The sequence below is a fragment of the Denticeps clupeoides genome, chromosome 6 (genome assembly GCF_900700375.1).
Source record: "Denticeps clupeoides chromosome 6, fDenClu1.1, whole genome shotgun sequence".
Taxonomy (NCBI): domain Eukaryota; kingdom Metazoa; phylum Chordata; class Actinopteri; order Clupeiformes; family Denticipitidae; genus Denticeps; species Denticeps clupeoides.
The window spans coordinates 21,342,887-21,356,989 of NC_041712.1; the positions used below are offsets into that span (position 1 = coordinate 21,342,887).

Sequence of the window (14,103 nt, forward strand, 5' to 3'; positions counted from 1 at the left end):
AGTACAGATGCAAAATTAGAATGAAGTGTGGTGCTGGGGGATTGGTGTCCTTCCCTCCATCTCCGTCTTTAGCAGGCTTACGGCGTTCTAATCCCCCCGGGAGTTAGAAACCGCTCGGCCGAGTTTCGGGGGTGGGGTGGAGTCTGCGTCCCTGCTTTGTTTTCTGATTGTGCCGCTGCCCCCTGGTGCCCCCGCCGCTGTGAGCACGCTCAGCGCTGCGTTACGGCAGTTTGTCTGCATTAAACTTCCACGAAAGGAGAGGTGGAACGCTGATTTCCAATATATAGTATGGATGCTCTTATCAGGATTTTTGGGTTGCCAATTCATGGAGGGGATTTGAGAACGTTTCAAAAAGGAAACCTTTGGGGATTTTGAGCCAAACCTAATCCACTTAATTAAAAAAAAAAAAAAAGATATATTTTCATTTTACATAAGGGCCACAAATATTTCATCTGGAGGGAGCAGTACAGTGTGATGCAACGGAGTAAAGTCAGTCTCCCTCTCACTCTCTCTCTGTAACGGTATGTTCTGGAGAAGTTCCTCTGACCTTAGCATTGGGCAGGTGAATTTGCCGCTTGCCAGAAAGCCACGTGGATAAAGAGGGGAGTGATCTGGGGGTGTGTGTGTGTGTTCTCTCTCTTGCTCTTTAAATTGGGTGATTTTTTTGAGCTGTTTTCTTTTCTTTTGTAACCTTTTTAGAACACTGTTATTGCTCATGCTCTAATCCCAATAAACTAAATTATTTGTCTTTGCTGATACTCTTTACATGGTTCTTACGGTCATTTAAAGTCTGGGAAAGTCATGTTTGAAACGAGATTTTTTTTGGTATATGAAACAAACATATAGTTCTGGAAAAGTCGCTGTAATCTGATACATGAATGAATAATGATGCACATAGTTACCGTAAGACTACGTTTACAACTGCAACATTTAAAACTAGTGCAGGTCTAAAGTATGTAGTGAGTCACGTGACATGGTGCTGCGTGCGTTGCTTTCATATTCCAACACCTATGCAGCAGCATGTCCCTTTTTAAAAGTTTTGATTTACAACTGATCAACGGGTTGTCTTAGTTTTTTTGGTGTTTAGAACCCTGTAATTAATAATGTGCCGAATTCAGCATTGGTCATATGCCTTTCATTTCTAGAGAATGGCGGGGTGTTTTCAGAGCAGCCAATCAGATGCTGCATACGTGAGAGGAGCCCCATTTGCCACTGCCTGGCAGGAAGTTTGCATGCAGCCACCCACAAATCCTGTTGCTCTGTGTGTGTCTATGAGAGGGACACACACACACACACACACACACACACACACACACACTGCTGCATCCTTAGAGAAGTGCTAGAAAGTCTAGTTGTGATGGTCATGGTTATGTTTATGATCTACCTTGTGCTGCATCTCTCCTTGTGCAGTCATGTGCCCAGTGTCCCTCTAGTTCAGTTTTAATATTTTGGTATTTTTATTTATAACTACAATATTTAAGATAGGGTGGTAGTAGCCTAGTGGTAACACACTCGCCTCTGAACCAGAAGACCCAGGTTCAAATCTCACTTACTACCATTGTGTCCCTGAGCAAGACACTTAACCCTGAGTGCCTCCATGGGGGACTGTCCCTTTAACTACTGATTGTAAGTCGCTCTGCATAAGGGCATCTTATAAATGCTGTAAATTTAAAGATTTGGTGGGAGGCGGCTTTCTTTTCCTCTCTAAATTGATTTGTTTTGTTTTATCTTTTATTTTTAATGTATGTGTGTGAGGGAGGTGACAGGCCTCCTCTTGATCTGCGGTTTGTTTTAGTGTACAGTAAAACGTTGTGGCGTTAGGATTACAAAAGGCCACCACAAGCACGTCAAAACTAACCTGTTAAAACTATAAAACAGCCCCCAGCCCAAATGGCCTGTCACGATTACTGCACAATAGTTTACTTCCCCCCCACAATCAATGTTTTCACTTCTTGTGCATTAAAAAAAAAAGCCAGTGATTTTCACTCAAATTATCTGTATTATATTGTGGATATTGCAACTTGTGCAGCAGCCATCATGAAAAAAATAAATGTAAAAAAATCTTATATAAATTCTTCTGCCTCTGTGTGTGTACCAGAGAGCTATATGAACTCTTGGGTTCTCGTCCCTCTTGGTTTTCTCGATCAAGTTTTAAAGATTGAAGACTTGTGGGAGGCATAACCAATGAAAGAGTGTTCCAGATTATTTATTGCCTGGTGCAGTGCGGTTCCTGTGTGGTAGTGCTGCTGTGCTGTGCAGAGGGGAACTTTGCTAGAGTTCTAGCATTTAATTAGGGTCTTCTTGGCTAATAAAGTGGTCAGATGTGGTTCAGAACCTGGTAGAACTGTTGCCTGTGGTTCTTTCTAAATCTGGGCGCTTATGTTTCCGCCCAAAATCGATAAAGGAACATGTTTGCGTTGTCTCAAGGTTTTCTCTCGTCTTCCAACAAACAGAGTGAATGTTCTTGTAAGGGTTGTGGTAGTTATTTGCTCTACATGGTCTTTTGAGGAAGCAGGCCAATTTTTGATCCATTTTACTTTTACATTCTGGCGGTATTTGGCTTTATTTGGTGGTCTCTCAGGTGCGTTGGAATCAGACCTGCATCCTCCCAACAGATGTTCCTATACTACTCCGATTTGGTATTATATCCAATCAGTTTTCCCACGTATGACCACAGTTCATGACCTTTAACCAAATCTTCTCCCTTCTCCACAGCGAACACCTCTCCTGCTCCTTCACCTTCTTCCTGCACGGGGACAGTAACGTCTGCACCAGCGTGGAGATCAACCAGCATCAGCCGGTCTACCACCTGAGTGAGGAGCACCTGACCCTGGCTCAGCAGGCCAGCAGTCCCTTCCAAGGTACCGCCTCCGCTCCAGAAGCACCTGGGTCAGGTGTCACCATCTGACCTCATGTCTGTCTGCTTATTAAAGGCTCTCTTTGTAAACCATGGAACCTCAAGCTAGATGCAACTTCTCATTTCATTGAATAAAAAAAAAAAAACAACTTTTTTCAGGGCAATTGGTAACAGTTTAATTCTATATAAAATACCACATTTGTAAAAAGCCTCCAGCTTCTCGTTTTTGTGCGAAGTTTTAAAAGAGGAGAAGTCAGAGAGGGCACAGATTTAAAGGCAGGCAGGTAAAATATCCTGCCGTTGGAAGGGGGATTAAGGAGAAGGACCTCTGCAGCGTCGCCTGAGGGAGACCCCTGGGGTCTTGGTCTGCCCTTCTGTGTCTTTCGCTGCAGTCAGCACATAGAGGAGAAAAAGGAGAGGCTAAGAGCTGCATTTTTATAAATCCATCTCATTAAAAGTGCACCTTTTTTAAAAATTATTGTGAATGTGCATGAGAAGACCACAAGGTAGTCTTCGCTCTGCACAAAATGCCAAGTAATATCAGCATGCAAAAAATTGCATCTCTCAGTGCATGGTGTAAATCACTGCACTGTTCAGAAACAGGAAGTGGGGAAATAAACACACACACGCCCACACACATGCTCAGTGTTGTAATCATATGGTATGGACTCGTGTGACGCCTCTGTGTGTCAGATACTTGAAGGAGATCAGAAGGCGGACTCTTAATGCTCTATATCCTGAAGCGCCCTTACTGTAATCTATAGGCTTTAAGATGAAAGAATTTTATTTAATTTTTTTTAAATGACTGGAACAGCTTTATGTGCCGCTTTTCACTTTTCTGGACGTTATGGTAATGATCCCACTTTATTTCCACCTCACTTAATTTGTCCTCTCCACCACCATGGTTGAAGTTGTTGTAATTAGCTGGACTGAAGGTAGCATGTCTCCAAGCCTCAGTTGGGGGTCACGTGCTCTTTATCTCCAGGAGTAGAAGACATGTTCATTACGCACCGAGCAAAGGTTTTTACTTTCTTCAGCTTTATCTTCAACTGACGCCCCTCCTCCAAAGAATCCACACACGAGCGCGGACTCTTCTACCCCCCTCGTTCCCTGCGGTTCTTTCCATCCCCGTTAAAGGCGCCGTGCCCGTTCTATTAAAGGCCGCATATGGATTCACCGACAGGTTAATGAATTTTTTTCCATGGTGGAACGGGGTCCACTGCGGTGTGGCCATTAACACTCTTATCTCTCCAGAGGTTCCCATCAGCTTTACCCTTTCTTCCTGTTATCCTGTGAAACGGGATAAGTCTTGCATACGTGGTTGAAGAATATATATGGGTAGTAAAGTGCGTGTCACAATCTTTTCTTGTAATAAGGACCTATCTATATATTTACCCCTTACTCCTCTACAAGGTCACTTTTCTGCATTTTTTTTTTTTGTTTTTTTCGTTGAAGTCGTGTCTTCTTTCTGGCCTTTACAACATCTCTGTTTTTGTTACCCTCCACACACCCTCTGCTCTGACAGGGGTAGTTTAGTGCTCACCAACAGGATACTCTTTCTAGAATATGACCTTATAAACCAGTGTAGAGTGAGCGTAATGAACTCACAGCTCATTGAACTGATGCAAGCATATTTGACGTGTCTTCAGGGAGAGAGGGGAGGGGGCTCAGGAGCATAAGATGATGGGGGGTAAAGCACGTTTTTCCTGGTCCCAGCCTCTGCCGCGCTTTCATTTTATTATTTTTTTTTTCACATTTATGAATGTGAGAGGCCATCAATTGCCGGCTAGCATGAATTCTGGAATGGAATTAAACCTGATGTGATGGCCAGACATCTGTGCTCATGTAGGGGACTGTGTCCTCTGATGATGCAAATGATGACCTTACGGCATCCCTCACAGGACAGGGCCGACTCCTTATCTGCGGCAGTAGCTGCGAGGTTCCTGCTCGTGAACACTCTACGTAATCTAGTGTAATCACCAGTGTCATATTAAACTTTTTTTTTTTTTTTAAACCACGGCACTTAAGTTCTGTCTGGGACCAACCTATTATTACGCTTAGAGATCTGTGTCTTGGGATGGTGGAACGGGCGCAGTCTACATTTTGTTTGCCGCTTTGTAAAAGTGTATTGAATTGGATAATTTTACACTTTTTATGATTTAGGGCCATGCAGTAAACCATAGAAAACGTTGCATGGTACAACATGTCCTGTCTAAGGCCACAGGATTGTCTGCACCCTCATCTGCAGCAGGGTGCAGGAAGTCTCAGACCACAGAGCCAGCCGTCGTCGTCTCCCCGGTTTTTCTGTGCCGTATCTGCCTATGGATTTTTTTTTTTTTTTCCTTCACTGAAGGACGTGTGGAGTATGCAATTGAGCCGTGCTGAAAGGATGGATTTCTCTCCCACCACCTCACCCCTGGAAGTGCAATTTTGAGCAGTCACACACAGATCAATACTGCAGGACTGAGTGGAGCGTTGGGGGCAGTGAAAGCAGCACGATTGTCCTCGAGCACACATATGTCCGGTGCAGCACATATTAGCAGAATAAATATTTTCAGTTAAATCATACCGTGTCATTTTGATTTGGTGAATCAGGCAACAGTCATTGTCACGAGCAGAGTAAAATGCTGAATAGTGGAAAACTGCTGATGTTTGATTTTTACGTTGTATTAATATTTTGTTGTTTTGAGCAAAGCCAGGGTGTCAACATTGGCTCATGGACTTTATAGTGGAGACGTATACATGTGGGGTCCATGGAATGACATCAAAATGACCTCTTTGCTTTTGTGGGTCTTTCAACTGTAGTGTAGGACTTGCAAACAAATGAGTTTAGCTGAGCGAGCAAGATAAAAGCTTTGGGCTAAGAGCGAATTTCTTTAAATGTGCATGTCTCTTAAGCAGATATTTGCTCTTTAAACTGTAAGGGCTGCATTGTCTCCTTTTTTGTCTTTTTCAGTGATCTTGAGCCCGTTTGGTTTGAATGGTACACTGACCGGTCAGTCCTTTAAGCTCTCTGACCCACCCACTCAGAAGCTCATTGAGGAATGGAACCAGTTCTACCCAATAAGCCCCAGCGCCAAGGAGAGTTCGGAAGACAAGATGGATGACGTGGACTGGGAGGATGATTCTCTTGCAGCAGTGGAGGTTCTCGTTGGTAAGAACCTTTTTTGGTTGCCTTTTTTGCCATAACTCCATTTGTGTGTCATGCAGAAATCTTGAAAAAAATTATTATTATTATTATTTTTTTTTGTTCAGGTGGTGTCCGGATGGTGTACCCTGCTTGCTTGGTGTTGGTGCCCCAGTCAGATATTCCTGCTGTTGTCCCAGTGGGCTCCTCCCACTGCACCTCGTCATATCAGGGGGCCCACCAAGTGCCTGCATCCCAGCGTGACCCTGCCATCTCCTCAGTTACCCTCACCCCACCCACCTCACCCGAGGAGGCTCAGACAGGTACTGTTCAATCTGTTCTGAGGAATGTTAAGTTATCGTTCTGCTTGTCCGAGGGGCATCGGTTACATTGTTTCTCTTCCCCTTCCTTCACTTCTCTGCAGTGGACTCTCAGTCTGCTCAGAAGTGGGTGAGACTGTCCTCTTCTCTGGACTGCTTCAGCACTGACAGCACCAGCCACCACGGAGGGAAAATCCCACGCAGGATGGCCAGTCAGGTGGTGGAGCGTGTCTGGCAAGAGTGCAATATCAACCGCGCTCAGAAGTAAGTCAGCCATGGGCAGGCGGAGAAGCGATGCCCCATAGGAGGGTGTACTACTCGTTCAGTCAAGATCGGGTCCGATCATCATGACTTGGCGTGATGTTGAACGTGTCACCCATGTTTGACCTATAGTACTTATTATGTGGAACAAGATGAGCTGAAATGAGCCAGAGTAATGATGTAATAAGCTCTGCTGCACCTAAGATGTTCTGCACCAGTCACCTCACAGACAGGCTGAAACAGGACCAGAGAGGGAGGGGAAATAAGCACAGGTGTCTTCAATCAAATCCGGTTCCAGAGTCCCTGCCAAATCAGTCTTGTCAAAGCCAGAGAGGACCAGTATATGCCATAGTCCCTCACAAGTGGTGATGTCCACTCTTTCATTAACTACATAAAATTGTCATTTATATAGTTAAGTATTTTCTGATTAGTTAAGCAGGGAGCTTACTTCCTTGTTTCTTCTTCCTTGCCTTCCTAGCTTGTTATTATTTAAAGCAACGATCTGAAACATTGAAAAGCTTTTTCATGATTGGTGCACTTTTTCATACTTTTATCTGATTGGCTGACTGGATTACCGGACCACGTTCTTGGCTGAGCTCATTCGTGTTAAATGCACTTTTTTTTGTTTACCCAGTTATAATATAAAGTAACAAGTATCTGGTTGATGAAATTGTATTATTTAGCAACACTGCTAACTAATAAGTTGCCGTTAGAGTATTGACTGTAAGCACTGTTGGTGAGTACAAAGTTACATGTAATGGCGTTAACATAATTTATTTAGAAAAAAATGTATTTGTTCTCCATTAGTTACAGGAGGAAAAGGTCTGATTTAATTAGTCAATTATTGAAATGTTCATGATTACAACATTAAGATGTGACAAAATAGTTAAAACCTTAGTGACCTGTTTTAATAGTTGGTGTAGCGGTAATCATGTTAGTCAAGTCGCCGCTCCTGATATTGAAACTGTCTGTTCGGGTCTTGGAGCTGGACTGTCCATGCACTGTTTCCTGCAAATGGTTATTTAGTGTCTGCCGTTATTAAGTAAAGAGGTGTCAGAAAAAGGAAAACTCACTCCATATAGATCTGAAATTGATATGGCGCTTCAGTGCACACCATGGTCAAAGTTAAATTTTGTTGAACAAATTATTGAAGCGGCTCTGAAACCAAGACTGAGGGGAGGTTTATGAAAGCAGTGGTTTCATAAGCTGATTTTTTTTTTTTAGGAATTTAATTCACCTTAATGTTACACTGCAAGGAAGGCAGTCTGCTGGAGAAAGATGTTAGATTTCTAGAGGCCGGCCATCTATGTATTAAATGGAGTTTGACTGTAGTCAATGTTTAGAATGGCTTTAGGGCTAACACTGTCAGGTTACATAATTTCTAAATGGGTAACAGTTAAGGACATTCATAATTTAAAATTAGTTGCACAGTAATTCAAATTATTACACTACTATTACATTTTCATAACTCTCAAAGTTATGAAAAAAAAAGTAACATTTCCAAAGTATTCCAACAATTACCATAAGTCACCATAAAGTACCATAAATGTTGTAGACGCTTTGTAAATGTTGTAAATGTTGGTTGCAGCAGGCAAAGTATGGTTTGTGCTTGTCATTTGCCAGCTCTCCACCCTCTTCATTAAACTTGAGCATTTTAAAATGTTAACCTTTGCTACTGCCTTCAACGCCACCGATTGCTGCAGTTCACTGTGCCTGTAACTGAGTTGGAAAAAAAAAAAAATCCCTTTGTGTCGTAGGCGGAAGTTCTCAGCTACAGCCAATGGCACTGGTGAGGTGGAGATGTTGGAAAAAGCAGGTTCTTGGGACTTTGTGGAGGCTGCACACAGATCGAGCTGCATCTGTTCCAGGTACAGTGGACAGTCATGTCATGTTAAATCTTCGTTGGTTTGCTCGGTTGGTTTCTTTTGCTCATTTCCAATCAAAATCTTTTCAAAGTGTATGTGTGCTACATAATATTGAGTTGATCTTTAGTGTTTGATATTTGTCAGTTTCAAACTAGAGGATGTAAGGTGGTGGTGGAGACTTGCCACAGTGTGCTATCTAGATCATGTGTAGAGCATCAGCTGAGGAACGAGTTTGAAGTCATCTGTTTTCTTTACACCTGCTTGTTACCATTTTGAAAAATGTGCTTATAATCCTCGGCAATTTATTTGCAGTCGAGTATTAGCTGCTTGATGTGTATGTCATGAGATATTTCTGTGGACGCCAGGTTACTTTTATGAAGGGCTTGCCCCCCGGGCTCTGCTGTATATTAGTGTAGTCTGTTCCCTTTTAATGCTGCAGATATGAGTAACTGATTGCTCGGCTAAACCACCAAGACGCCAGCTGCCCTGCGCTTAAATGCACTTGGGCAGTCCACTGACCACAGAGAGGGCCTGTGGTCTGTGTGTTTTGCATATTGCAAAGACGACAGCCTAAATTAAGCAGCAGTCCACGGTCTCACAAAAATAAAGACAAATCACCCTGTGTCTCATATACGAGTGTACTTCCAGAGAAAGGTTAAATAAGGAGCAAACGCTCTCAGACGAAGACCACTGCTGCTCTGTTATGACCATTTTGATTGACAGTGGGGATAGAACAGTCATTTTCATAAACTAGTGTCATGATTGAGTTCGTTACAGTTAAACTGATGTAAAAGGTCTCACCACTGGATTAGTATTTTTTATTTTATATCATCTGTAACTGGACCTGTAACCTGCCGATGTGTTTATATGTGCTGTGCGCTATTGTGTATATTTATTTTCTTGGTTTTTCATACTCAGACACAAAAGTCAGAAGCAGCGAGCCGGTGTCCCTCCGGGCCAGCCCCCCTCTGCCAGTCAGCCCTCCCAGCCGCCCAACAAGCACAAGGCTGGGGAGAAGCCAGAGAAGGCGGAAAAGCAGCAGAAGCGTCCTCAGACGCCCTTTCACCACCGCAGCTCAATATGTGAGGAAGTTTCTCTGGAGCCCGAAGCCTCTGCTGGCCAGCGCCTGTCTCTCCGCTCCACCGACGCCGGCCGCTTTCCTGGCCTGCGCCCGTCTGAGGTGGGCGGCCCCGTGTCCAAGCCCCCACAGCTCCACGGCAGTGCGGGGCCGGTCATCTCCGGCGGCTCTTCTGAAATGGTGGGATCGCCACAGCCACCCCCTCTCAGTCCGCACCCCTGTGAACACAACGAGGAGACGCCGGATACCCTGAAGAACCCTTCTACGCCCCACAGCCAACATTTCTACCCACCTCCCACCTCTGAGCCTTGCCTGCTGCCCCAGAAGAGTGTGGATGACTCCCGAATGGAGACACTCCCACCTCCTTTCCACCCCACGACCTATCCCGAGCCGCTGGAACCCACCGTCTACATCGGGACGGCGGTCAACCAGGAAGAGGACAGCAGCCACACGCCCTGGAAATTCTTCAACCTCCCCCGACGGAAAGATGCAGAGTTCCCCACGCCCGCCCTGCCTGGTGACAAACTCCGAGAGGAGGCTTCTCTGGGGCAGGAAGGCCTGGTGTCCGTCACAGAGTGAGTACCACGCCTGCAGAGAGGGGGTGTAGTTACGGTGGTTTTCTTAAACTGTGCACCTGTCTCACAGAGAGCAGTAATTTACCAAATGGCCACTTCCAGAGAGGGGATGGTCATTTGCCGGCCATTTCTGCTCCCATGCCTGACCATATGGCTGGGCATCAGGACAGCCAGAGGCTTTTATTGCTATATGACTTTTTTTTATTTATTTAATATATATATGTATCTCCCATAAATCCAATTTTGTTAATTAATTTAGCATTGTTACAGTCACTTGACGCAACATTGGAAGAATTTTGCTAATCATATCTAGTATCTAAGCTTGCCTTGTGTTTTGCTTGCAGCTTTTTGTTGTTGGGCCAATACACCAGCTGATATGGGCCTTGTTGACTGACATTATTTGCCAGTAGGTTGATGGCTTTCACAGATGACTGGCAGATGTTTGTTTAAACGTGTCATCAGTTTTGTGCCGGCTAAGCATTGTGTTGGCTACCCGCGGTCTGGCACAGGCAGCCGCGGCCAACTCCGCTTTCATTTCATAGATCCGAGAAGTTGTGCAATATTAAGACTATCGCTTTCCCGTACACAAATCGAAACATGCAAATCTAAAAGACCCTGGCTTAAAATGGCATTAATTACCAGGGTAATTTCACAGCTGTTGCATTCCTTGAAATGTGTGCTTTTTTTTTTTTTACAATATGCCGTTAATTATGTGGTGATGAGGGAGAAATCCAGGAGAACCTCGGTTTCTGTGTTTTTAAGACGTGGTGATGTGGAACCCCCCCCCCCCCCCACATCAATCCCCGTTTTTCACCTACTGTCGGACCAAGAACCGCCCTTGGTACCGGACCCCATGTTCGCAGTGTCTCCCCCCCCCCCCCCTCTGCAGGAAAACAGAGCACTGCTCTAGAATGTGTTGTTCAAAGAGCAGCGGCGCACGTCATCCCTCCCTCCCTCCCGCGCCCGTTCAGAATGTTCTCTCTCTGTCCCCCGGACCGCCGCTGGTCTCGTGCGGTGCGTTAAGCTGCTGCCATGTGCCCCTTTTGACATCATACAGCACTAATGTGCCTGGCCAGCACTGCTGCAGAGGGAGCTTATTGATTCGCCAATACACACGCATGCTCTTGTCCATGTATATACAAAGAGTTCTGTGTGTGTGTATGCCTGTGTTATTATTATTATTATTATTATTATATATTTTAATAACCTCCTCCTCCACACTTGCACTTAAATTTGCACAATATTTATGCCCTGCTAGGGATTTGGAAGAGCTTTTGTTTTATGTCCTGCTATCTGTTATTATCACTGTTTGATGGAGGGTGACATTCAGCTTTTTTCTCTCTCTGTGGTAATCCTGTTGGCTGAAGGTTCTCACGTCACTTAATCTCAAACAAGTTCCACTCAGTCAGACTTTGTGGAATTGTGTTTGTAGTGAAACCTCTGGTCTTATTTATCAGCGAGAAAAGCGACTTAACCAGGTCCAGGATGGACATGAGGAGCACCTCTGTGAAAAGGGATCTATAAATCAGATAGGCAGGAAAAACAAATGCAATTTAGATATAAACATGAGACAGTCAGAGCTCTTTAAAAAAAAAAAAAAAAAATTATTACATTTATTAAAATTATTTTTTGAAGTGATTGACATTGAGATACACAGCACACTGTGCATGCAAGGAAATGTGCCCTCTGCTTTTAACAATCACCCTTGGTGAGCTGTGGGCAGCCATGACAGGTGCCCGGGGAGCAGTGTGTGGGGCCGGTGCTTTGCTCAGTGGCACCTTGGCGAACCGGCCACCTTCTGATTACGGGGGGGTGCTTCCTTAACCGCTAGGCCACCACTGTTGTGTCCCTGTTGTGGATGAATTGTGTAAACCTAAATTTGTCTTAATTGGAACACCGAAGTTTCCCATAGGTGTCTTAGCTCTGTGATACTTTCATTGAATATCTGCTTATTGGATTTCTGGATTTAGTGCCATTTAAACAGTCTCATTGTATACTGTGCATCACTGTGCATCATACTCTCCTATGAACCAGAAGTCCCAGGTTCAAATCCCACTTACTACCATGGTGTCCCGTAGCAAGACACTTAACCCTGAGTGTCTCCAGGGTGGGGAACTGTCCCTGTAACTACTGATTGTAAGTCGCTCTGGATAAGGGCGTCTGAAAAATGCTGTAAATTTAAAATGCATAATTTTTCCACATTTTTTGTTATAGCTTTATTCCAAAATTGATTGTTTTTTCCCCCTCAGACTCCATAATGACTGAGAAGTTTACTTGAGATTTTGGTAAATGTATTAATAATGAAAATCTGAGATCACATGTAAATTATCATTCAGTCTTTGCCGTGAAGCTCAGAATCTGAACTCGAGTGCATTCTGTTTCCCCCTAATCATCCTTGATGTTTCTGCAGCTTAATTGGAGTCCATATGTGGAAAGGGCATGAGTGGACATGATTTGGAAAGGCACACACCTGTATATGTAAGGTTCCACAGCTGACTGTTCATGTCAGAGCACAAGCCAAACATGAATTGTCTGTAGACCTGAGACTGGACTGGGCAAGGTTACAGAAAAATTTCTGCTGCTTTGAAGGATCCCAATAGTGGCCTCCATCTGTAAATGGAATAAGTTCAAAACCACCCGGTTGGTTAGCTACCTAAACTGAGCAAGCGGGGGTGAAGGGCCTTAGTCAGGGAGGTGATGAAGGACCTTATTAGGTCTGTCAGATCTACAGAGGCCCGTCCTCTATGAGAACCTTCTAGAAGGACTACCCTCTCTGCAACAATCCACTTGTATGGCCTGTATGGTAGACCAGGCAAAACCAGGCACCGCTCATCACTAGCCCAGCATCATCCCTACAGTGAAGCATAGTCGTGGCCGCATCATGCTGTGGGGAGACTAGTCAGGAGAGAGACTGCAGCAATGTATAGAGACATGTTGCATGAAAACCTGTTCCAGAGCACTGTGGAACTCGGACTGGGGTGACTGTTCGTTCAGCTGGACAACGACCCTAAGCACACAGCCAAAACCAAAACCCTTCCAACCTGATGGAGCTTGAGAGATGCTGCAAAGAGGAACGAGTGAATGATTGAAACTGGCCAAGGATACGTGTGCCAATCTTGTGGAATCATATTCAAAAAGACTTGTGAAAACATGTGTGATTTCTCAGTTGTTTACGTTTTAATAAATTTTTCATGTCAATATTAAGGTGAAGTGATTGTCCTTGTGATACACATCACAGCACATGGTGCTCACAACGAAATGTGTCCTCTGCTTTTAACCATCACCCTTGGTGAGCAGTGGGCAGCCACGAGCTTTTGTCATTTCAGACCCCTGTGCTCAGGAGGTACAACTGCAGGTGTACCTGAGCTGAAGTTCTTCAGGTGACTCTTGGGTCACTGGTTTGAATTGCAGTTGTAATTTTGCGTGTTGCTAACATGATGCTGTAGGGCGTTTCTCTGGAAAATTGGAAATTTTAACCAAAATGCTACAAAAGAAATTTATTTGCACTTTTACTTGTCCTAATATTTAAGATGGGCACTCAGATAATGTGGAACATCAATTTTAATTTCAATGTGTTTAAAGGTTTAGCAGACATTTGAAAAGACCTACCTCATGTGATGTAACATTTTTACTCATTTCAGTAAATTATCATTACCAGACGTTCAAAGTTCAGTTTATATATGTTATGCTGAATAGTGCATCATACTTAATTAAAATACAAAGCCAGTACTAAGAGTTTAACATATGGTTGCACCACATTGTAACTTACCAGCACTTGTGTAGCTTTTAGACCAGTGACATTGTTGTCCCGTGCAACACAATCTTGGACATTTTAGTTGCAAATATTAGTATTGCATAAACATTATTTTATTTGAAATGTTTAGGGCTGCACGATTTGGGGGAAAAAAGACATTGCGATTTCTGAGATCAATATTGCGATATGCGATATGATAAAGGACACTTGCTTGTATATCAATGAAAAGTCACATACTAATAGTGAAATGTGTCATTTCAAAGTGA

At 43.9% G+C, this 14,103-nt stretch overlaps 1 protein-coding gene across 1 annotated transcript in view; it reads left to right on the forward strand.

Moving 5' to 3' along the window:
- The window catches only part of med13a (mediator complex subunit 13a), a 48,480-nt gene that overhangs the window by 16,378 nt on the left and 17,999 nt on the right, over positions 1–14,103 (forward strand). The window contains exons 4-9 of the mRNA XM_028984279.1: positions 2,716–2,861; positions 5,814–6,011; positions 6,113–6,307; positions 6,409–6,568; positions 8,323–8,433; positions 9,349–10,083. Coding sequence (XP_028840112.1) covers positions 2,716–2,861; positions 5,814–6,011; positions 6,113–6,307; positions 6,409–6,568; positions 8,323–8,433; positions 9,349–10,083 — 1,545 coding nt within the window. The remainder of the gene's footprint in view (positions 1–2,715; positions 2,862–5,813; positions 6,012–6,112; positions 6,308–6,408; positions 6,569–8,322; positions 8,434–9,348; positions 10,084–14,103) is intronic.